This window comes from Artemia franciscana, chromosome 5 (assembly GCF_032884065.1).
Source record: "Artemia franciscana chromosome 5, ASM3288406v1, whole genome shotgun sequence".
Lineage (NCBI taxonomy): Eukaryota > Metazoa > Arthropoda > Branchiopoda > Anostraca > Artemiidae > Artemia > Artemia franciscana.
Genome location: NC_088867.1, coordinates 6793349 through 6817201, shown reverse-complemented (window position 1 = coordinate 6817201; position 23853 = coordinate 6793349). Strand labels below are relative to the sequence as shown.

Here is a 23853-nt window from a genome sequence, read left to right as displayed (position 1 = left end):
ACATAAGATATAACTGAAATCGAATATTGACTTAGAAATGGGCCATAAAACTTTTTTTTTTCAATTGGCTAGGAACTTGCATCAGTAAGGCCAAAAGGAACCTTTATGCAAAAAAAAAAACAACAACAACAACAAAAAAACAAGAGATATCCATCTGCCTTAAAATAGGGGCCAAAACAAAAAGGATTTTTTGGATGGCTTGAAGTCTTGAGATATTAGTCCCAATACTAAGGGAACCCCAATGAATATGTGTATCTCAACGAAGACACAAAGTATAGAAAAAGTGTGACGCCATAAATAAGCCATATTTCTTTTGCTTCGGATTAGCTTTAAGTTACCCGGCACGTAGATTAGGCAAAGCGGACCTAAGAGGATAAAAAAAAAGTTATATCGATTGGCAACGCAATACAATGTACCAAAATGGTTTTTCTCTGAATGGGCGGAAATCTTCAGTGTATGTAGACTGAATCAAGGGTACCTCAACGACGAAAAAAAGAAATGTTTCAAGAAAAACTTGTTTGTATAATCCCATGATTTAAGTTTATTTTGCTAAACGGCCGGAAACTTACAGGGTATGTAGACAGGGCAAATAAAACCTTAATGAAGACAACAAATCTTAGAAACCAATTTGGTTTTTTTTTATATATGAGGCCCAGTTCTTTTTTCAGACAACGAAGCATAACTAAATTGTAAGCGACTTAGATATGTATTCGTTTAAACAAACTAACACTTACAACAAAACAAAACATGAAAAGAATTTTGAAAGTGATTCTTCTTCTTCGTTAGGAAGCACTTGGACTCATTCGTTTGGGGTCCTTTTGCCTTCAAAGTTGGTTTATTCTCCTCCATGCTATTGAATTTGTATTCTTCCAATGGAGAAAGAAAACCAATTGGGATTTTTCATAAGGGCCAAACAAGGGAAGTGGGGGGTACTACTGCGTTTTTATTACGCAAATTAAGAGTAAATGGATAAAGTACTTCTATATTCAAGAGTGCCTTTAGGATGAATATATTAGTTCCATCGAAGACAAAAAATCGTGCGGATTATCAATCCGTATCGCTAAAATTTAGCTCCCAATCCGACCTGAACTTAACATTTTTGTTAAGTTCCGTTGATTCTGAATTAAAATCAAGCAGTCGTGGTCATCAAGCCATGGCTATTTTTAGAAAAAGCCAAGACACATAATCCGATTGAGTAAGAGGTAAATTTGGCATTAACCTTTTATTGGGATTGTTTATTTGTTAATAGATAAGTCTAAATATTACCCGTCCATGCGTCATTCCTAGGGCAGAAGAACTAAGGTAGATAGTCCAAGTATTTGGTTAAATGGCAAGTGTAAACGGCACGGGCAAACACCCAACAAGTTTTGAAAGTCAGTCAACATTTTGATTGACTATTCACATTTTGCTTAAAAATTTAGATTGCCGTTTAATACTTTTACTTTTAAGCAGAAAAAATAAATATTAAAAGGATCTCTACAAGTTATACCATAATTACACTGCATAAGTAAAAAAAAAAAAAAAATGTGAACAGATATTAATTTAAAAAGATGGTTTCCAAAAGAAATTCAAAGAAGAGTTAAGATTGAAATTGAAACGTAAAACGAGTAGAAATAAAGTCATATTCTTTGCTCAACTGAAAATTAACAGAAATCCAACAATCCCAAACTTATTATTAAAAAAGCATTGCACAATATTACGTCCGATCGAACATTTTAATTGACTATTCAAATCTCCCACAAATTGTAATGTAATATTTTAACTCTTAAGCAGAAAAACTGGAAAGAAGGATAAACACTGCGTAAATAAAAGAAATGAACAGATATTAATTTAAAAGTGTGTCTTCCAAAGAAACTCAGAAGTGTCAAGATCGAAACACAAAACGAGCTGCTATAAAGTCATAATATTAGTCCAACTTCAAATCAGACAGAAAATATTTTGAATGAATAAATAAAGCCTGAAATGAACAGACAAGTTAGAATTAATAAGCAAGTCAATAGTTGATGCATTTTCACCAATGCTGTCTTTCTTCTTAGTTGTGTGTTATTCCTTTCAAATGTACTGAAAATCAATTGGTGAATGATTTATCGATTTGCCTACCCAAAATATTGCTTCTGCAAACTGAACAGATTGCTATAGTTATTGTTAGATGCTTCTCTTCTAAACCATTCAAGAAAATGAAAAATACTTCACAATGCATAATATTTTCATTAAAGTGTAAATGCCACCCTAGCCTTTTAGAGGATTTGATAAGGCAGTGGCCCCACTTAACCGTATTTGCAAGCCTTGATTAGCATTGTATATTCTTTTTGGTGCGTTGACAAATAAAAAGTATGCTATTGAACACATAAATCATTTTCATCAAAGCACAAATAAGACTTTACTCTGTTTTTCCACTGACGTGATTTTACGCAAAAACGGCTGGTTTTGCGTGGTCTGTCAAATTTCCTCCGTTTTCGGCTGCTCATAACTGCCCAAGTTTGTGTTCCGTTATTTTGAATTCAAAGCTTTTAGAACCATAAATTGCAAGTAATTGAGAAACTAAACATGTTTATCACAAGTTTTCCATTAATATTTGACAAACAACATGAGGGTCCTATCCTTTTAATGCAAAATTTTAATAGGCGAGCCCTGGGGGAATGTTTCCAGGGAAATGAGCCAAAGAGATAAGGCTGATATTTAAGATAAGACTTGTATTATTGTGCATATGCTTTTTAAACGTCCCATAATATCTTTGCGCTTCAACGGCTATAGTGAACCGTTTTTGTGTGAATATTTTTTCGATTTTCCTGCATCCGCTATCCGTGAACCGTTTTGCGTTAAAAAAATCGCACTGGTGGGAACCAAAGGTACCCATGAGCCGCTTTGTTTAAAAAAAAATGGCAGCGGTGGGAACCAAAGGTATTCGTGAGCCGCTTTGCGTTAGAAAAGGAATCGCGTCAATGGGGAACCAAAGGTTAGTCTTTCAAGGGTATAAGATGGTGGAAGATTCACTCTTATTTATGGCAATTTGTGTTCGTTTCAAGTCTGATTAAATTATCCATTATAATTTTACACCTTTTAGGTTTTGTTTATTCATGCAGAGTAGTATATGCTATTTTTGAGTTTGATGTGGTTATTCATTTTAATTTGTGCTCGTTTGAGGTTCAACTAATTCAATCGTAGAAACTTTCATCGTTTTAAGTGTGACTTATTAAATGACTTAATTTCGGCTCATTATATATTTTATTTGTATTTCATTCATATCCTTGCAACCTAGAACAAGCTTGTCTGAAAACTGGTACAAGCAGAGTAAAGACTCAACTAAGATGAAACTTATCCATTTTTAGCTTGAAGCAGTCGTTATGTATCTTGATTTCTGCTAGATTTCTAACACATTTTGTTGGAAAGAGAGAAAGAAAAATAAGCTTTGCACCCAAAACCTCCCTCCTCTCTTTATAGATATTTGTTTTAAAATAACACATAAAGATTAATACCATTACATAATGTTTTGTAGGATGTTGAAGAGAGGATACAAAAGATGTTTCCTAATCCGATTGATAGATGGGCCATTAAAGAGGCGCACAGTGCTGTTGAGAAAGGAAAGAAGAAATGCCCCGTTACTTTGCCTGCCGAAAAAGTTCACTCACTACTCCAAAAGGTTTATTTTTATATATTATATTTTTATTGCTTGTCAATATATATATATATACATATATATATATATATATATATATATATATATATATATATATATATATATATATATATATATATATATATATATAAATATATATATATATATATATATATATAAATAAGTTGTCTGTGTGTGTGTGTGTGTGTGTGTGTGTGTGTCTGTCGAGTGACGTCATGTTTGTGTGTCGACTGACGTCATGTTTTCGACTGACGAAATTACAGACCGGGACATCGGGACACAAATGACGACCAGGACACCGGCACATAGGGAATATAAATGACGACCGGGACACTCAAAGAGAAAGCGACCGGGACACAAGGAATGTTCGATTAGCAATCACCATCAACAAAGCACCGGGACACAAATGACGACCGGGACACAGGGAGTATAAATGACGACCAGGACATAAGTAAAAAAAAAAAAAAAAACTAAAAAAAAGGTAAGAACTACAAAAAACTAAAAAGAAAAAAAAAACTAAAAACTAATAAAAAAAACTAAAAAAAAAAAAAAAATAAAAAAAAAAAAAAAAAAAAAAAAAAAAAAAAAAAAAAAAAAAATAAAAAAAAAAAAAAATAAATAAATAAAGGAAAAAAAAAAATGAAAAATAAAGGAGAAAAATAAAACTAAAAAAATCAAAAATAAAAAAAGAAAAAAAACTAAAAAAAAGTAAAAACTAAAAAGAAAAAAAGGGGAAAAATACAAAAATGTATTTCAGCATATACCATTTCAAAAACGAATGTATATACAGACCGGGACACCGGGATACAAATGACGACCGGGACACAGGGACACAACTAGAACGGGGACGCCGGGGGGCACAGGGGGATATATAAATGACGACGGCGACACAGGGAATGTTCGATTAGCAATCACCATCAACAAAGCTCAAGGGCAATCATTAGAATCATGAGGTATAACTAAAAAAACTAAAAAAGGTAAAAAACTAAAAACTAAAAAAAGACCAATTCAAAAATGAATGTATATACAGACCGGGACACAAATGACGACCGGGACACCGGGACACAAGGAATATAAATGACGCCCGGGACACTCAAAGAGAAATCACAGACTGGGACACCGGGACACAAATGACGACTGGGACACAGGGAATATAAATGACGACCGGGACACAGGGACACAACTACAGCGGGGACGCCGGGGGGCACAGGGGAATATATAAATGACGATGACGACAGAGGGAATGGTCGATTAACAATCACCATCAACAAAAATATATATATATACTAGCTGTTGGAGTGGCGCTTCACGCCACCCCAACACCAAGTTGGTGGGGGCGCTTCGCGCCCCCCATCCCCCAAGCCCCCCCGCCCGCGTAAGTCGTTACGCGCCATATTAGTTACGCGCCATTGTAGTTGTGTCCTTGTGTCCCACCTGTGAATATAGATAGATATATATATGTTTTTACGTAGTTAAAAACATATATATATATATCTCTGTGTCCCGGTCGTCATTTATATTCCCTGTGTCCCGGTCGTTATTTGTGTCCCGGTGTCCCAGTCTGTAATTTCTCTTTGAGTGTCCCGGTCGTCTTTAAATTCCCTGTGTCCCGGTCGTCATTTGTGTCCCGGTCTGTAATTTCGTCAGTCAACAAACATGATGTCAGTCGACTAACAACTTCATGACGACATACAGCTCAATCCTTGTAATGACGTCAGTCGACAAACATGACATCAGCCGACACACAAATATGACGTCAGTCGACAGACACACAAACAAACAACTTATTTTTATACTAGCTGTTGGGGTGGCCCAACAGCTAGTACCCAAGCCCCCCCGCGCGCGTTAGTCGTTACGCGCCATATTAGTTACGCACCATTGTAGTTGTGTCCCTGTGTCCCACCTGTGAATAGAGATATATATATATATATATATATATGTATATATATATATATATATATATATATATATATATATATATATATATATATATATATATATATATATATATATATATATACATATATACATATATATATATATATATATATATATATATATATATATATATATATATATATATAAAAATAAGTTGTCTGTCTGTCTGTCTGTGGATCAGGTGACGTCATGTTTCTGTGTCGGCTGACGTCATGAAATTAGTTGTCGTCATTTTTGCTTTGACGGTGACGTCATTCACGAAAATTCACCATGCATGGCCAAAGGAAGGTGCACAAAGCAATATCCTCGAGTTTTAGTATCAAACACAATTACTGGCAATGATGGTTACCCACAATATAGAAGAAGATCTACTGAAGATGGCGGTAAAATAGCAATAATAAAGAAGCGTAACGGTACCACCATCGAAGTAGATAACCAGTGGGTTGTTCCATATTCCCCATTATTATCAAAAACATTTAATGCACACATAAACGTTGAATACTGTAACTCCGTAAAGGCAATCAAATACATATGTAAATACGTCAACAAAGGCAGTGACATGGCAGTTTTTGGCTTGCAGCCCGAAATCAAAGATTTCGATGAAATCGTACAATATCAGGCTGGAAGATACATAAGCAGTAATGAAGCTGTTTGGCGAATTCTTTCATTTCCGATACATGAACGTAGTCCAGCTGTTGTTCACTTAGCGGTACATTTACAGAATGGTCAACATGTTCATTTCACGGAAACCAACGTGCAACAAAGAGTCCTGAATCCACCAGATACAACATTAACAGCTTTTTTTTCGCTTTGCAAAAATGATTCTTTTGCAAAAAAACTGCTGTATACTGAAGTGCCTTCGTATTACACGTGGAATACTAAAAACAAAGTATTTGAACGTCGAAAACAGGGTAAGTCAGTTGACGGCCAACCTACCATCTTCAAAGATACCACGATTGGAAGACTACACCGTTCACCCCAATCAACATGAATGCTTCTTTCTACGCCTGCTTTTGGTGAATGTACCCGGTCCGACATCCTTTGAGTATTTGAGGACTGTAAATGGTACTATACATGACACTTACCGTAGTGCATGCCAAGCTCTGAATTTATTGGAGAATGACCAACACTGGGATAACTGCATCAATGACGCGTGCGAAACGTCAACCCCAAGTCAAATTCGTGCATTGTTTGGCATCATTTTAACAACTTGCTCTCCATCAGCTCCTACAGAGTTATGGGAAAAATATAAGTCAAAAATGTCCGAAGATATACTCCATCGAAAACAGTTAGAGACGTCAGATATGACTTTTGATTTTACATCAGAAATTTATAACTACACTTTAGTTGTTATAGAAGATTTGTGCGTACGTATGGCAAACAAACCTCTTCAGGATTTGGGAATGCCTTCACCTAACCGTATCGCTGCTGTTTCGACATGTGTAGAATTGGATCGTGAACAAAGTTACAGTACGAGTGATCTATTGTCGTATGTACAAAATAACATTTCCAAGTTAACGTCGGAACAAAAAGACATTTATGATACGATAATGCATTGTGTCGATAACAACGTTGGAGAAATTTTCTTTTTGGATGCGCCAGGAGGTACTGGTAAAACGTTTGTGATAAAACTGATTCTGGCATCAATTCGATCAAAAAATGATATAGCGTTGGCAATTGCGTCGTCCGGAATAGCCGCAACATTGCTGCCTGGTGGAAGAACTGCTCATTCCGCTTTGAAATTGCCTCTGAATTTGCATTCTACAGAAACTCTTACGTGCAATATTTCCAAATCATCTGGGATGGGTAAAGTATTGCAGCAATGCAAACTTATTATTTGGGATGAGTGCACAATGGCACACAAAAAATCGCTCGAGGCTCTGGATCAATGCTTGAAAGATTTGCGAGGGAAGTCGAAACCCTTTGGCAGCACATTAATATTGCTTGCGGGAGATTTCAGGCAAACATTACCTATAATACCTAGATCAACTCCTGCAGACGAAATGAATGCTTGCCTGAAAAATTCTAATTTATGGGCACACGTAAAAACATTAAAATTAACTACAAATATGCGTGTCCGATTGCAAAACGATGACTCTGGTCAAACATTTTCAGATCAATTGCTGGCAATGGGAAACGGAAAGCTCCCAGTAGACTCAATTTCAGGACGTATACAACTACCTGCTGATTTCTGTAATTTAGTGACGTCCAAAAATGAATTGATTGAAAAAGTATTTCCGAATATTCTAAAAAATTATAAAAATAATAAATGGCTAAGTGAAAGAGCGATTCTCGCACCCAAAAATATAGACGTCCACGAAATCAACAATATTGTTTTGACCAAGATTCGAGACCAGGCAGTCCTTTACAAGTCAGTCGACACAGTTTTGGAACCAAATGAAGCGGTTAATTATCCATCTGAATTTTTAAATTCCATAGATCTTTCAGGGTTTCCACCACACGTGCTACAACTAGAAATAGGCGTACCAATAATACTTTTAAGAAATATAAACCCACCAAAGCTTTGCAATGGCACTCGACTTGCCGTAAAAAAAAACAATGGAAAACCTAATAGAGGCCACAATCTTGACAGGGCCTTTTGAGGGTGAGGCTGTTCTTATTCCTCGCATTCCCATGATTCCAACGGATCTGCCTTTTCAATTTAAAAGATTGCAATTCCCAATTCGATTAGCATTTGCAATCACCATTAACAAAGCTCAAGGTCAATCATTAGAAAAATGTGGTATAGATCTTAATACTGATTGTTTTTCCCATGGACAATTGTACGTTGCATGTTCGAGGGTCGGTAAACCTGACAATCTATTTATATGCAGCGACAATTGGACAGCGAAGAATGTTGTATATTCGCAAGTTTTACGCAGTTAATTTGTATTTTGGAACCAAATGAAGCGGTTAATTATCCATCTGAATTTTTAAATTCCATAGATCCTTCAGGGTTTCCACCACACGTGCTACAACTAAAAATAGGCGTACCAATAATACTTTTAAGAAATATCAACCCACCAAAGCTTTGCAATGGCACGCGACTTGCCGTAAAAAAAACAATGGAAAACCTAATAGAGGCCACAATCTTGACAGGGCCTTATGAGGGTGAGGCTGTTCTTATTCCTCGCATTCCCATGATTCCAACGGATCTGCTTTTTCAATTTAAAAGATTGCAATTCCCAATTCGATTAGCATTTGCAACCACCATCAACAAAGCTCAAGGGCAATCACTAGAAAAATGCGGTATAGATCTTAATACAGATTGCTTTACCAATGTACAATTGTATGTTGCATCTTTGAGGGTCGGTAAACCTGACAATCTATTTATACGCACAGACAATGGGACAGCGAAGACTGTTGTATATTCACAAGTTTTACGTAGTTAATTTGTATTGTATCTATCTATCTATCTATCTATATAAAAACGAGTTGTGTGTATGCATGTTTGTTTGTTTGTAAAAAGAGCGTTTGCATATGACGTCATTATTAGTACATACGGCTTTGTATATGGACAGACAATGGGAAAGCCAAGAATGTTGTATATTCGCAATGTTTACGTAGTTTGAAACACATATATAAATCTATCTATATTCACAGGTGGGACACAGGGACACAACTACAATGGCGCGTAACTAATATGGCGCGTAACGACTTACGCGCGCGGGGGGGCTTGGGGGGGCGCGAAGCGCCCCACCATCTAGGTGTTGGGGTGGCGCGAACCCCAACAGCTAGTATATATATATATATATATATATATATATATATATATATATATATATATACATATATATATATATATATATATATATATATATATATATATATATATATATATATATATATATATATATATATATATATATATATATATATATATATATTGTCAGGTTTACTGACTCTTGAACATGCAACATATAATTGTCCATGGGAAAAACAATCCGTATTCAGATCTATACCTCATTATTCTAATGATGTGTCCCTGTGTCCCGGTCATCATTTATATTCCCTGTGTCCCGGTCGTCATTTGTGTCCCGGTGTCCCAGTTTGTAATTTCTCTTTGAGTGTCCCGGTTGTCATTTATATTCCCTGTGTCCCGGTGTCCCGGTCGTCATTTGTGTCCCGGTCTGTAATTTCTCTTCGAACAATCCCTGTGTCCCGGTCGTCATTTATATATCTTTCCTGTGCCCCCGGCGTCCCCGTTGTAGTTGTGTCCCTGTGTCCCGGTCGTCATTTATATTCCCTGAGTCCCGGTCGTGATTTACGTCCCGGTGTCCCAGTCTGTAATTTCTCTTTGAGGTTCCCGGTCGTCATTTATATTCCCTGTGTCCCGGTGTCATTTTTGTCCCGGTGTCCTGGTCTGTAATTTCATCAGTTGACAAACATGACGTCAGTCTACAAACAACTTCATGACGCATACAGCTCAATCCTTATAATTTCGTCAGTCGACAAACATGACGTCAGTCGACACACAAACATGACGTCAGTCGACAGACACACAAACAACTTATTCTTATATATATAGATATATTGGTGCTTTGACAGTTCAAACAGTGAATCGGATTCTCACACGGGCTTCTTTGGTTGCAACGTGGTAATTCTGAGCACAACATATCTTGGCATTTTTACACTGTGTCGACATCTAGCCGATTTTGTGGAAATTGAAGCAACGTTTCGGGAGATAAATAAATTCTAAGATTCTGAAGTGTTCAAAGTCAATTTTAGTCGGCATTTTTGTGACGACTAAAATATAAATATAAAAAATAAAATATAACATATAAATATATTATTTTATATAATTATATAAAATATAATATATATATATCTATATATATAAAAATAAGTTGTCTGTCTGTCTGTGGATCTGTGGATCTGTGGATCAGGTGACGTCATGTTTCGGCTGACGTCATGAAATTAGTTGCCGTCATTTTTGCTTTGAAGGTGACGTCATTCAAGTTATATAAGACATATGTTCGCGTAGAAATCTATTAATGTTTAAGTTTACAATGACTGATGAAGATGCTCAAAGAGTCTATGCCAAAAAACTTGCTGATGATAGAGAAAGTCAGAAAAGAAAGCGTGCCGAGGAACTACCAGAGCAACGCGAAAGCAGACTTGCTGCTAAAAGAGAAAGTGAAAAAATAAGGCGTGCCGAGGAATCAAAAGACCAGCAGGGAAACAGGCTTGAGGTTGATAGAGAAAGAAAGAACAGAAAGCATGCCGAGGAACTACCAGAGCAACGCAGAAGCAGACTTGCTGCTAAAAGAGAAAGTGAAAAAAGAAGGCGTACCGAGGAATCAAAAGACCAGCAGGGAAACAGGCTTGAGGCTGATAGAGAAAGAAAGAACAGAAAGCATGCCGAGGAACTACCAGAGCAACGCAGAAGCAGACTTGCTGCTAAAAGAGAATGTGAAAAAAGAAGGCTTGCCGAGGAATTACAAGAACAGCAAGAAATCAGGCTTGCTGCTGATAGAGAAAGTAAGAAAAGAAAGCGTGCCGAGGAATCACAAGAACAGCAAGAAATCAGGCTTGCTGCTGATAGAGAAAGTAAGAAAAGAAAGCGTGCCGAGGAATTACAAGAACAGCAAGAAATCAGGCTTGCTGCTGATAGAGAAAGTAAGAAAAGAAAGCGTGCCGAGGAATCAGAGCAATCTGAAAGTTATCGCCTGGCATTCAGGTACAACCCAGTCGATGATTATAGCTTGAGTAGATGTGTTCAAATCGGGACAATGTCTAAAATTTGTCCCTATTGCAAGGCCTTGAAATTCAATGGTGAAACAATGGGAATGTGTTGCGCCTCAGGAAAAGTTAAACTTCCTCTATTGGCTGCACCACCAGAGCCATTGAAGACTTTCCTTACTGGAACTACGTCAGAATCTAAGCGTTTTTTGTCAAAAATCAGACAATACAACTCATGTTTCCAAATGACGTCGTTTTGAGCCCAAATCGAAAATCCAGATCAATTTATGTCTACTTTCAAAGTAAAAGGGCAAATTTATCATAAAGCAGGGTCCCTTCTACCATTCTCAGGCGAGAATCATAAATTTTTACAATTGTACTTCATCAGTGATAGAAATTCTGAATTGAATGCACGTTGTGAAATTTCTCCCAACGTTGAAAGGACAATCGTTTCCCAATTGCAACATCTTTTCCACGAAAATAATAATTTAGTGCGTCTGTTCAAAACAGCCATCGATTTGATGCCTACTGATACTCATAAAATTGTTATTTCCGCTGACAAAACGCCTCCTGGCCAACATGTGCGTAGATACAATGCTCCGACTATCGACGAAGTGGCAATCGTTATGGTCGGTGATCAGTTTTTACCTCGAGATATTATTCTACATAAGCGAAACGCTCAGTTGTTAAGAATTGCTGAAACTCATCGATGCTACGATGCCCTACAATATCCTATAATTTTTTGGGATGGAGCCGACGGCTATCACTTTAATATTAAATTGATGAATCCAGCCACTAACAAAGAAATGAATAAGAAATGCAGTGCAATGCATTATTATTCCTATAGACTAATGATTCGGCAGGATGAAGAAAATTATATTTTAAAATGCCGTGAATTGTTTCACCAATTTGTCGTGGATATGTATGCTAAAATTGAATCAGAACGTTTGCTATATATCCGCCTGAATCAGACCAAGCTCCGCTCTGAACAATACATTCATTTGCGAGATGCAGTTATAAATGACGACTTGCCGTAAAAAAAAAACAATGGAAAACCTAATAGATGCCACAATCTTGACAGGGCCTTATGAGGGTGAGGCTGTTCTTATTCCTCGCATTCCCATGATTCCAACGGATCTGCTTTTTCAATTTAAAAGATTGCAATTCCCAATTCGATTAGCATTTGCAACCACCATCAACAAAGCTCAAGGGCAATCACTAGAAAAATGCGGTATAGATCTTAATACAGATTGCTTTACCAATGTACAATTGTATGTTGCATCTTTGAGGGTCGGTAAACCTGACAATCTATTTATACGCACAGACAATGGGACAGCGAAGACTGTTGTATATTCACAAGTTTTACGTAGTTAATTTGTATTGTATCTATCTATCTATCTATCTATATAAAAACGAGTTGTGTGTATGCATGTTTGTTTGTTTGTAAAAAGAGCGTTTGCATATGACGTCATTATTAGTACATACGGCTTTGTATATGGACAGACAATGGGAAAGCCAAGAATGTTGTATATTCGCAATTTTTACGTAGTTTGAAACACATATATAAATCTATCTATATTCACAGGTGGGACACAGGGACACAACTACAATGGCGCGTAACTAATATGGCGCGTAACGACTTACGCGCGCGGGGGGGCTTGGGGGGGCGCGAAGCGCCCCACCAACTAGGTGTTGGGGTGGCGCGAAGCGCCACCCCAACAGCTAGTATATATATATATATATGTATATGTTAAAAATGTAGGTCAAAGATTGAAAAGGTCGATCATTTCACTATAAATCCTTAGCCTAACTATGTTTTCTTTGCTACCTCCAATTTTAATCGCTGCAAAAGCTCAGGTGGTTCTTTACTTCAGTTGTGGCAGCAATAAGCTCTAAGTTCGGTCTTGGTTAGAATGATAAGGGTTGGACAGAATGCTACAATTAGCAGTTAAAGAGAACTAGGTGGCTATTTAAATGATTAGGTCAAACACTATGTTTGAGATTTGTTGATGTTGGCTGCAAGTTTTTTCACTGAATAGCGTCTATAATCACGTCTATAATCTACTTGCACGTCTATAATCTACTATTTTTTCACGTTTATAATCTACTTGCGTGAGAGTGATCATATGTAAAACTTAGGAACAGAATATGGATACGAAACCTACTAAATTCGTTTGTGAAGCAATGTGAATTTCAATGAAAAAACCCATAGGCTTTACTCACTAGTAATAGAATAATGCAATAAAATATTATTATTATCTTCAAAGATATGTCAAGTTGTGTGTTCGCTTACTTCTTTTCTATTTATAATGCTGTGAGCCTCTTCCCATTGTGGCATATTAAAGAAATTGACCTTCTAATTAAACAGAAAACATTAGGATTACCCTTAGAGCAAGGTCAAATATGCGAATCCAACCTCTTTATTGAAAAAATTTACTATAGTATTTATTTAGCTATAGAAATGTATAAAATAGGATATTAGACCATCCAGAGTTTTAGCTGAAGAATACTTTGGTGGATTATTTTTAAAATAAAAGTAGAAATTTATCTAGTTTTTGGAAGGGGATTCCTTTATTTTAATGACCTCCAACTACCCCTCATCCATCTTCATTCATCGATCTTTTTTAGATTTGCATGCAGGACTCTAGAAAAGCAAGAATTCGAACGTCCAAGTTGTAGATGGTCTTGAAAGCAAGACCTAGAAACAATCTTTTTTCTTTTGAAACGTAATAGCTGAATAGTAGGTCGTCATAATCTTGCTCACTATGATTATCTTCATCAGGAGACTTCTAGGGAGTAAAATTTATCAGAAAGCTAAACAAAGCAATTAACTGTCAATTAAAACAAAGCTTCCAGTAGAACTGATTCTGAGAAAACTGTTTTTGGTTTTCTTAATTGAGGAGTTTCAAACATTTTTTATGGTAGGTTAATGCTTGCCAAGACTAGCAGCATATTATGCTCTGTAATCGTGCTGTGTTGACCTGCCTTTATAATGTGTCTATGATCGCACATGTACTGTTTTTGATGCCTTTACCCATCCTCTCTCCCCCTCCCCCTTACCTTCCCTCTATTCTCTCTCTCTCGCTCTATCTTTTGTGTCTCTCTTCTCTTTCTCTCTTTTGTTCTATCTTTAATGGTTTACTTGTTCTAGAAGATTAACTTGAGTTTAATTTTAGGAAATATTGATGAATAAGGTAGACTACCAAGTTTCCCTGTACATTATGGGTGTCTTGGAATGTATTGGTGCGGACATATTAAACGTGAGTATCCATATGATAAGGTTTAATATCTTTCTGAAAAATTTTGTAAACTTTTTAAATTATCTAAGACTAGTTTCAATTGGTTTTCTGCCTGGAATTGTCAGAAAAAAGAGTGATAAATTTGGCGATTCTCATTTATTTAAACCTTCCAAGTGCCCCCCCCCCTGCTATATCTAGATAATAAAGTTTTTAATTCTTTGCCATTATGATAAAACACCCCGTATATTTTCATTGGATTTAGCTTCTCCCAAATGTAAAACCCTAATACTATTTTGAGATTCTATGAACGTTACGCGAATTTGAGCATGAATCACTTGAGTCATTTCACATTGCTATCATAAATGAAAGGAATGTGATTAATTAAATTATATGAACAATTATAAATCCTTGATCTCTTTTTTGAAGCTCTGAAATCTGGAGAGCCATAAAAACGAAATGCGTTTTCTTATGAAGTGCGGAACTTCAGTTGTTCTGTTGAAATCGAAAGCCATTTGGTATACACATCGGGCAGTGGGTATGACATCGCAGCCGTTAAGTACCACTACAAAAGACAAATATATATATACAGATGACCAGCTGGAGTTAAGTTGGTATTGCTTTTCCTCTGTGAGTCGCAAGCTGCATGTCAGGCACCTGACCTTCTTGTACCTATGTTCTAAATTACTGAAAATTTTTCGTTTATTGGAATGCTATTGTAAACTTTTGTACTGTATGTATGTATGTATATATTTATTTCCCATCAAAAGAAACAGATGGGGTATAAGATAAAAAAAGCAAAAAACACACTACAAAAGAATACACAAACACAAGAAAAATAAAGAACAAATGGATGTCTAACTACAAAAAAAATCTATTGCCTCAAAATAATTGCCCAAGGATGAGTAGCAATATTAGAGTTATATTTGGCGATCTGGGCTATTATCGCTTCATTAGGGTCGATAATCCCATATCGACTTGTCACAATACGGTTACTTGTCCATGGTGGAAGCCGTAAGAGGTACTTTGCATATTTATAATATGTAGACCGCAATTCTTTCTTATCTTCTTTTTGGAATATCCTCCAAAAGGGACTTAAATACAGATAATGTCTTATTTATCTGTCTTAGATAACTGTCTTATTTTTTTCAGAATTGCCAACTACTGATGCTAATCTGAAGTTAGTTCCAGGACTGTGTGCTTCTTTTCGAGGAAGAACTCTTAAACCATTATCAGAAATTAGTTCGAAAGGTTTCCCTCCCGGAAAAGTTGAATATAAAAAAAAATAATACTTTTTAAGTTTGATCCCTTCCCCTTTACCTCTACCACAGGAAAATATTTTCTAATTTCTCCACCCAAGAGTTGTAACTGCGATCACCTCTACCTCTATCAAGAATACATTAAGAATCTAGTTTTAGAGAACGGAAGTGAATCTTTGTGATTGAGGAGGGGAGATATATGTGTATTTTCACATACTGTTTTGTTTTACTGTTTTAAAATTTACTATTTTAAAAGTACTAACACTGCTTGCATTTATTTTTGTGTGTAAAATACCAAATAGACTATTTAAACCACCAAAATACAATTTTATATAATTTTTAATGTACTCCGGCGCCGCACCGATAAGGGAAGGCTGGCGGCGGTGGAGGAAAAACACCAGGGGTGGTGCGCCACCGAATTTTTTTTGCGCTGCCGCCGTTGAGATGCCAGTGGCGTGTTCACTGGCGCGTTCATTGTTGACTGCCAACATTTATGTTTTCATCAGTCTTTGTCAAATCCCAGCTTTAATTTGCCCCAGATTTGGGCCTAATTCAGGCGTCAGAAATTTCGCGAGTCGCTGGCTGGACGCTGGTCTTCTTCTTTATTCATCAAGAGAAGTAGAAATCTGGTAGAAATGAAATGGCTGTTGGATTTCAGAGCCCTTGCATAATAGTTGAAATATCTAACAGTCATGTATTCCTAACAGAATTAATTATCCAAATTAGTAGTTCTTTATTCATCGAGCAACTGTTACCTTTGAGAGGTACCGCCACCATTTATGGCCCAGCGGGGCTTGTAGGAGAATCTTTTCCCTTAGATTTCATGCCATCAAACATCCAGAAGGGATTTGGAGGGCATTTCCCCTTCAATACAGATTGTTTTCATTGTGAAGATATGTGCTCTTAAATACAGACCAACCAAATGTTTTTTTGGATCATGAAGCAGGTGGCAAATTGCCAAGCTCATCAGAAGTTCTAACTCCAGCCCCATAGCCAACTGCTTTCAGTTAGCCCTGTGATTTTGTAGCCACTGTGAAATAGGATAGTCACACCTGAATAAGCACAGCCACATCCCAGCACCACCAAGAAAACAAAATACTTCAAGGAAAAAGGTAGGGTAGAACAAAAGTGTTCACTGATACATCAGTGAAAGCCAAGGTTGAAGCTGCCTTTGCTGGAAGGAAGGCAAAGAAGAGGTTGAAAAGAATAAATTTAAGCAACAAAAGTAAGAAAAACAAAGAACTCAGGCTGTAAAGAGATTTGGTGAGAAGACAGCACTGAGGGTGAAATGAAACTGAAAGGTTCAGCTAGTGACTGTTGATGACAGCTCAGATAGCTCTCTTGGGTAAGATGGTAAAAAGGAATGAGAAGTTAGTTTTGGTTTGGGTTGCAGTTGGCAACTTTCTAACAGTCATCTATGAGGGCAATTAGAACTTATTTATGAGGGCAATTAGAGTAAGGTAGAACTTATTGCAGAGGTCAGTATCAAGACTACGAGTGGTAAGAGATGTAATATGTGAAGGTGGCTAGAACAGCTAGATCATATCTACTATAGGAAGGAAGATTTAGGTTAAAAACCCCCAGCACTTGGACAGTGTGATTTAGGACAAATGTTTAGACTAAAGTGTATCTTCCCTAAACAAGGACAGCATGTTCTTAATCTTTTACCTGATGCAGATAGTTGGGATTGGCTGACTACAATCTTATAGCCAAGCCAATTTAAATATGATCACTCTTTTTCTCAACACATGTTAGCTATTGAATCTGTCCATGATTGAGGTACTTCAATTTTAAGATCTTTTGTCCAAGGTTGGGTAGTAGCCTTTTTTCCAAGATTAGACTTGAGTTAAAAATTTGTAATTGCAGTTAGGCCTCTGCTATTAAATGTGTACATTTAAAATAGTTACCATTGTATTTGGGTGAAATATTCAACCTAATGAAATATTTATTAACAATATTTAGACACAGTAAGTAGAGAAAAATTAATTTTCCAGGTGGTATAATAGATATAACTATTGAGATGGGGCAGAGGGAGACCTGCCTTTGTAGTTTCCTTCTCATTCATTTCTGTTGATGTCTGAAATAGGTCACCCTCCTGTATTTAGACAAATCCTAGTCTGCTCCTAGTTATTACACCCCCATTGGCTGTATGACAAATAACGAAACACATTAATTGTCCTCGATGTTAAATTCTGAATTTAACAGTTATTGAACTTGAGAATTTCCAGAACTTCCGGTTTCAATTAACGCTGCTACGTCACGGAATCAAAACTTCAGTATTTATAAATGCCTACCTATGGCCAGGGCTCAAAAAATATTGATGGTTTTTTATGCCAAGGTGTCTTAAAATAGAGATTTCCTTAAATCTCAAGTTAATACCTGGAATTTAATCTGGTGTCTGTTCGAAAGACAATTGTCTATTCAATGGATGCGCTACAAGAATTAGTGCTGAATAAAAACACCCTTGAAGCACAAGGAATTCTTGTAAACTATTGTATAGAACCTGCTACGTGCACCCTTGCCTATACCATTACTAGGGGAGGATGGCATTCATATGTCTATTGTGAAAACATTGGTTTAATTTTTAACAGCATTGAATCTTTTTATTTCAGCTGTCTGGAAGCTATGTCAAAAACATCAGGCATATAAAGATCACAGTTGAAGATGTGGAAGTAGCCATGTGGGCTGATAAGGCTCTGATGGACTTATTTCACCAAGATGAAGATGTCAGCAGTGTTCTGCTTGAAGATGAACATGTGACGGGATCTTCTTTAACTTACGATGAAGTTGTGAAAAATTTAATTCATGAAGAGAAACAGTACCTCAGAGACTTGCATATGATTATAAAAGTTTTTCGTGAGCAAATAGCCAGTTTAGTCAACCCTTCCTCTAAGGTGAGTAGAGTATACATGGATGTATGCTGGGACGTAGCTTGAGGGAGAAGGGAAGTATCTCATTAAAAAAAAGGATACGTAACGCAGCAGTTAGCAAATAAAAATTAATGCAGTCATATAAGTCAATTCCCGAGAGTCAACCCAGGAGACATTCTGTTTAAATATTTCAAAAGTTTTGAAAAAAAGGCTGCCCCACAAATTTTATCTGGTGCAACTGATTTGCAATCAAAGTCTTGCCTAAATTAAAAACTGTAAGTGTGAGCATAAAATATTATTAAATTTAGATATGTTGAGCATAAAGTTATTCTTATCGAAATCTTTCCTGATAAATTGCTGTTATTTATTTTAATAAGCATTTATTTCTTCTTGGAAGATTGCAAGCGTGACCATAAAATGCTACTAATTTTAAATATATTGAGACAAAGGTTAGTCTCACTAAATTTTTTTTTGTAAATTGCTTCTATAAAATTTTGTATACATTTAATTCTTTTTCGGAATTCTTTTTTTGAAATTTTTTTCCCCAAAACCATCTAGCTCTTTTTTCATTTAGATTATAAACATTTAATATTTTCCAGAGGTCTCCCAATCTTCTCCTGACGTGTGCCCCCCCCCCCTAGAGGTTTCAAAAGTTGGACAGAGTTTTGACTAAATAAAATTTTGGATGCCTTGTCTTTAAAAATGTCTTGCTGTAGCGCATATTTTGCACTGTTTTTGTGAAGATGTATTAGGACTAGCGCCTTTTTCTTCTCTTAGGTGAGTGGACAATGTGGTGAGTAAAGTGGGTGGATGCATACGGAAATGTAGCTTAAGGGAGATAGGAGTAGGGTTTGGAAGCATTTTCTTCAGAAACGGAAATACAAAACGCATCAAAATAAATTCAGTCATTACAAGCACTAAAGACATTCCAAAGAGCCATAAAATGGTGTTGGTCCTGGGAACAGGCCTACAGTTAATGAGCGTTATATCAATGAAACTCTACCAAAAATTAGAAAAGGAAAAGAGATATCAGAATACAAAAAGTGGAGCAAATAAGAAAAAAATATGCACGAACAGTTTCCTTTTTTTACCTCCTCTAGGACAAATTAGAAAATAAATGAAGACTTTTTTTTATAGGAAAAAATAACGATAATAGTCTGTAAATCAACTAAAAACTGTAATTTAGATGTATACTGTCCTTTAAATTGTCTTAAAGATCACTTATGTTTTGATTATCTTTTGGGCTTCTTTTCAAGGAATGTGAGGTCCAATAATTCATCAATGGATGTCAATATTAGTATGTTTTAAGGGTTGAGGGTTTGGAGTACTATATCGCTTGCTATGGAGGATAAGGAATACTTTAACCTCCTCTTAGCCATCTCTTGCTCAGGATCACCAATTCAAAAAGGTGCAGGGGAGTGGTAAGGATGTTTTCCTTCATTTTTGATAAATAAAAAGAGTTGTATTTTTCAAAATTGGGTTTTTTTTTTTTATTAAAATACCGTAAAATACATATTTTTAAAAATTAGGGGGAAAGTGGCCAAGGCTTCTGCATCTTCCCTCTGCTTCTCTGGTTAAAAATGTATTAATCTTTCCCACAGATAAGCCTGTAGCTCTGCCTTTGTTAAATGGTAGCAGATCTTCAGTTCAACTTAATTATCTATCGAGGATAATAGTCAGCTGAGATCATTAGCGGGGGAGGAGAGGTGTATATTATTACATCTTTCTTGTGAAAGGGGTTTTATGATTAAAAATGACTTTCAAACTTTTAAATGAAACCTGAATAAAAATCTACCAATGATGCAATAGTTTGTCCACTTAAATAGTTAAGAATCAGACTAGACAAAAATTAATTTCTGTTTTCTCTTAAAGGAGTTCTTAAATGGGTATTTACTGTAAAACAGGTACTTGAATTGGTACTATTAAAACGAAATAAAAATATATTGAAAAATGGGTATAATATTTTAAAAAGACAGTGAAAAAAACAAAGAAAAACGCTTTTTTTTTCTAATAATAATAAAAGTTTGAATATTCCTGCTTTACGTCCAGTAGCTTTTATCAGCGGAAAAAAAACCAAAAACATACAAAATTTGGCAAAACATGTGAAAAAAGATAATAAAAGTGCAAAACATGTAATAATAACAAAAATTCGAATATTCCTGCTTTACGTCCAGAAGCTTTTATCAGCGGAAAAAAAACAAAAACAAACAAAATTTGGCAAAACATGTGAAAAAAGAAAAAAACAAACGCAAATGGTAAAAACTCACGTCTTAATAATGGCTGATAATATATTGTTCACCTTGCAGAGGAAACAAATCTAACTCTTGCATTGTGAATATTATCAAATTGAACTTTACTAGGAGGTGAGTGTTTTTATCATTTCTGTTTTTGAGATTTCTTTTTTTCATATGTTTTGTTTAATTTAGTTTTTTTTTTCAGTTCATAAAGGCTCCCAGACGTGAAGGTGAATATTCTGACTTCATTATTACTAGTATATATTTTTTTGTTTTCTGAGTGTCTTACTTGAAATATTATACCCGTTTTCTATATTTTCATTCTGTTTGATTTGTAAATGGAAAGGCAATTTGGTCGAAAAAAAAAATTGAATGGGTACTTACCCTAATACGGGTTCGGTCTACTTTAAAACGAGTATGGTTTACTCTAAAATAGGTACTTGAAATCACTTACTTATTTCTTCTTTTTATAGGAATTGGACCTCATTTTTAGTAACATAGAAGACATATACGAGTTAACTGTGACCTTGTTAGGCTCCTTAGAAGATACATTAGAAGTAACTGAACAGGATCAAGTTCTTACTGTAGGAAGTTGTTTTGAAGAGCTGGCTGAGGTAAGTTCTTTTATTAGGTGAGGTAACTTTTATGAACTTCTTTTATAAGGTAACTTACTGTAGGAAGTTGTTTTGAAGAGCTGGCTGAGGTAAGTTCTTTTATGAACCTCTATGTTTTATCTTTAGACACTATTTACCCTGCCAATGAACGAAAAAAAAATGTTAACTCTACAGACAGAAAAGCTAAGATTTAAGGACTCGACCGTCAAAGACTCAACCCATACAAAAATCTGTGTTAAAATGCAACCTATTCTCAATTCAGTCTAGTAAAACTCTACTCTCGCAAAACTTGAGGCATTAAAATTCCACTCCACAAAATGATCGAGACTGACATAAACTCAAAATAAACAAATTTAGCCATAGATAATCGGAAATGAAAAATGATCAATCCACAAAAAGTGTAACTTACGGGAAACCAATCCATTTTTTTTTGTGACTTTTATCGTCCAATTACAAATTATTCAGCTATTGCTAAATTATTTGAAAAATTTCTTCTTTTAAAAATCTCGAATAAGGGATCATTGAGATCATCAGTTTTGGTTTTCGTGTGGGTCTTGGTGTTGGGAATGCTCTTGCAGTTTTCGTGTCTATTTTGGAGAGGTATGAAAGAATGAAGAAACCTTTATATGTTTGTGCAGTAGATATTTTTAAAGCATTTGATTCGATCCTGCACTCCCAAGCAGTTAACTTTTGAGGAATGGAGTAAACTCATTCATTTGTGCCTCCCTGTGGCAATGGTACCAAAATTCATCTATACGTGTCCGCGTCAAAAATAATTATAGCAGCCGAAATTCTGTGCGTTGTGGAGCAAGACAGGGTTCAGTGTTAAAGTTCTGCAATATTTAACAATGCCATCCACTGTGCAACCCGCAAAATACTGCATTTTCTTATCGAGCCATCTATTGAAGGAAGTCATCTTTCGTATGCAGATGGAATTCTTCTGCTGTCTGATAATTTGCAATTACTGCAGGCTGCTGTGAACAGCCTTTATGACTTTATCATCTTAGACTTGGTTTTGCATGGTTTAGAGCCCTGAGTCTCAGGTTTTCTTTGTGGGAGGAAGGGGTCTTCCGAAAATGTGAAGAGCATTTATTGAGCCTTTCAGTTAAAGCTTAAATCTCTATAAGAGGTCCTTGGCTCAATATTTGAAAAAGAATTCCCCCGTCTATCATGTACAAGTATGATTGGAAATCAACCAGAGTCAAATGCTAAGTTACACATCTTGTACAAATGCTGTGTGGAGCCCATCTTATGTGTGTTGTTAGATTTTTTTTTTGAATTATGGTACTGAAAAACTCCTCAGCCTCCTTTTGCTGGGTTAATTTTTGCTTGAGTTAAGTTTTTTGGGGGTAGGGGGAAATTTATTTGTTTAAGTTTGCCTCGTTAAGTTTTGTGCCGGTTCGGTTTTGCGTCGTTCAATGGCACTCCCCTCCCCGAAAAAAATCCTGGATACACTCTTGGTTAAAGGGTTTTATAATCTTTTTTTTGGCGTTTCTTTTGTCAGAAAAAGTGTTTTTTTTTTTTTTTTGTCAATCGAATGTTTTATTTTGGAAAGTGCAGAGGACGCGCTTGTTTAAAGTAGATCAACCTGTTGCGATGAAGCCAGCTGTGAATTTAACTAATTTTAGTTCAATCTTTGCTGGAGTTTGACTAATTAGTCGCATTTTGTTGTTTCGTTTGTTAGTGTTGTTTCAACTCAGGATGTGAATTCTTTTAATGTCACTACTTCAAATTCTAATCAACTGCAATATTCTAACTCTTTGCATGCTAATTTAATTAGATCTGATTTAATTTGGCTTTATATTTTCTGTAGTTTAATTTTGCCTCTTGTTCATTAACATTAGACCCCTTTTACGGGGCAGGTAAAATGCACAAATTGAGGACGTGGCTTATGTGCCATTGAGTGTTCGATTTTTATTTTCTCTAGGTTCTTGTGAAGACCGTTCCAGGGGGCCCTCCCAAATGAACTGTCGTAAAATTTCGATTTAATTGTCTAATATTCACAGAATTAAAGACAAAGGACCATGGATTAAACGGCTTTGACGTCCTCTTCCTGTAGGAACACTTGCTTCCTACCTAGGGCATAAGTTATTTTAGAAGGAATAGGAATCACAATGAGTTTAATAGCAACTCAAGGAGAACTCGGGGTAGGCCTTTTGTGGCCTCGTGTGTTATATTAGGCCCTTCCAGGTCAATCCGCTGTTTCTTGCCATTCATCTGATAATTGTAGCTGTAAGACTTGGTAAAATTCTCTTAATAAATGCTTATCTACTAGATAAGAATAGTTTGGTGCAGGAATTCTCGAACTTTGCCAAATCTTGTGATAAACTTCAAGGTCTAATTGGAAGAATAGAATCTTTTGGCTACCAGTCGGCTGTCTAAA

At 36.0% G+C, this 23853-nt stretch overlaps 1 protein-coding gene across 1 annotated transcript in view; it reads left to right on the top strand.

Moving 5' to 3' along the window:
• Window positions 1-23853, top strand: part of LOC136026819 (protein son of sevenless-like) — a 104213-nt gene that overhangs the window by 22828 nt on the left and 57532 nt on the right. The window contains exons 4-7 of the mRNA XM_065703521.1: window positions 3497-3640; window positions 14434-14517; window positions 18365-18646; window positions 21330-21470. Coding sequence (XP_065559593.1) covers window positions 3497-3640; window positions 14434-14517; window positions 18365-18646; window positions 21330-21470 — 651 coding nt within the window. The remainder of the gene's footprint in view (window positions 1-3496; window positions 3641-14433; window positions 14518-18364; window positions 18647-21329; window positions 21471-23853) is intronic.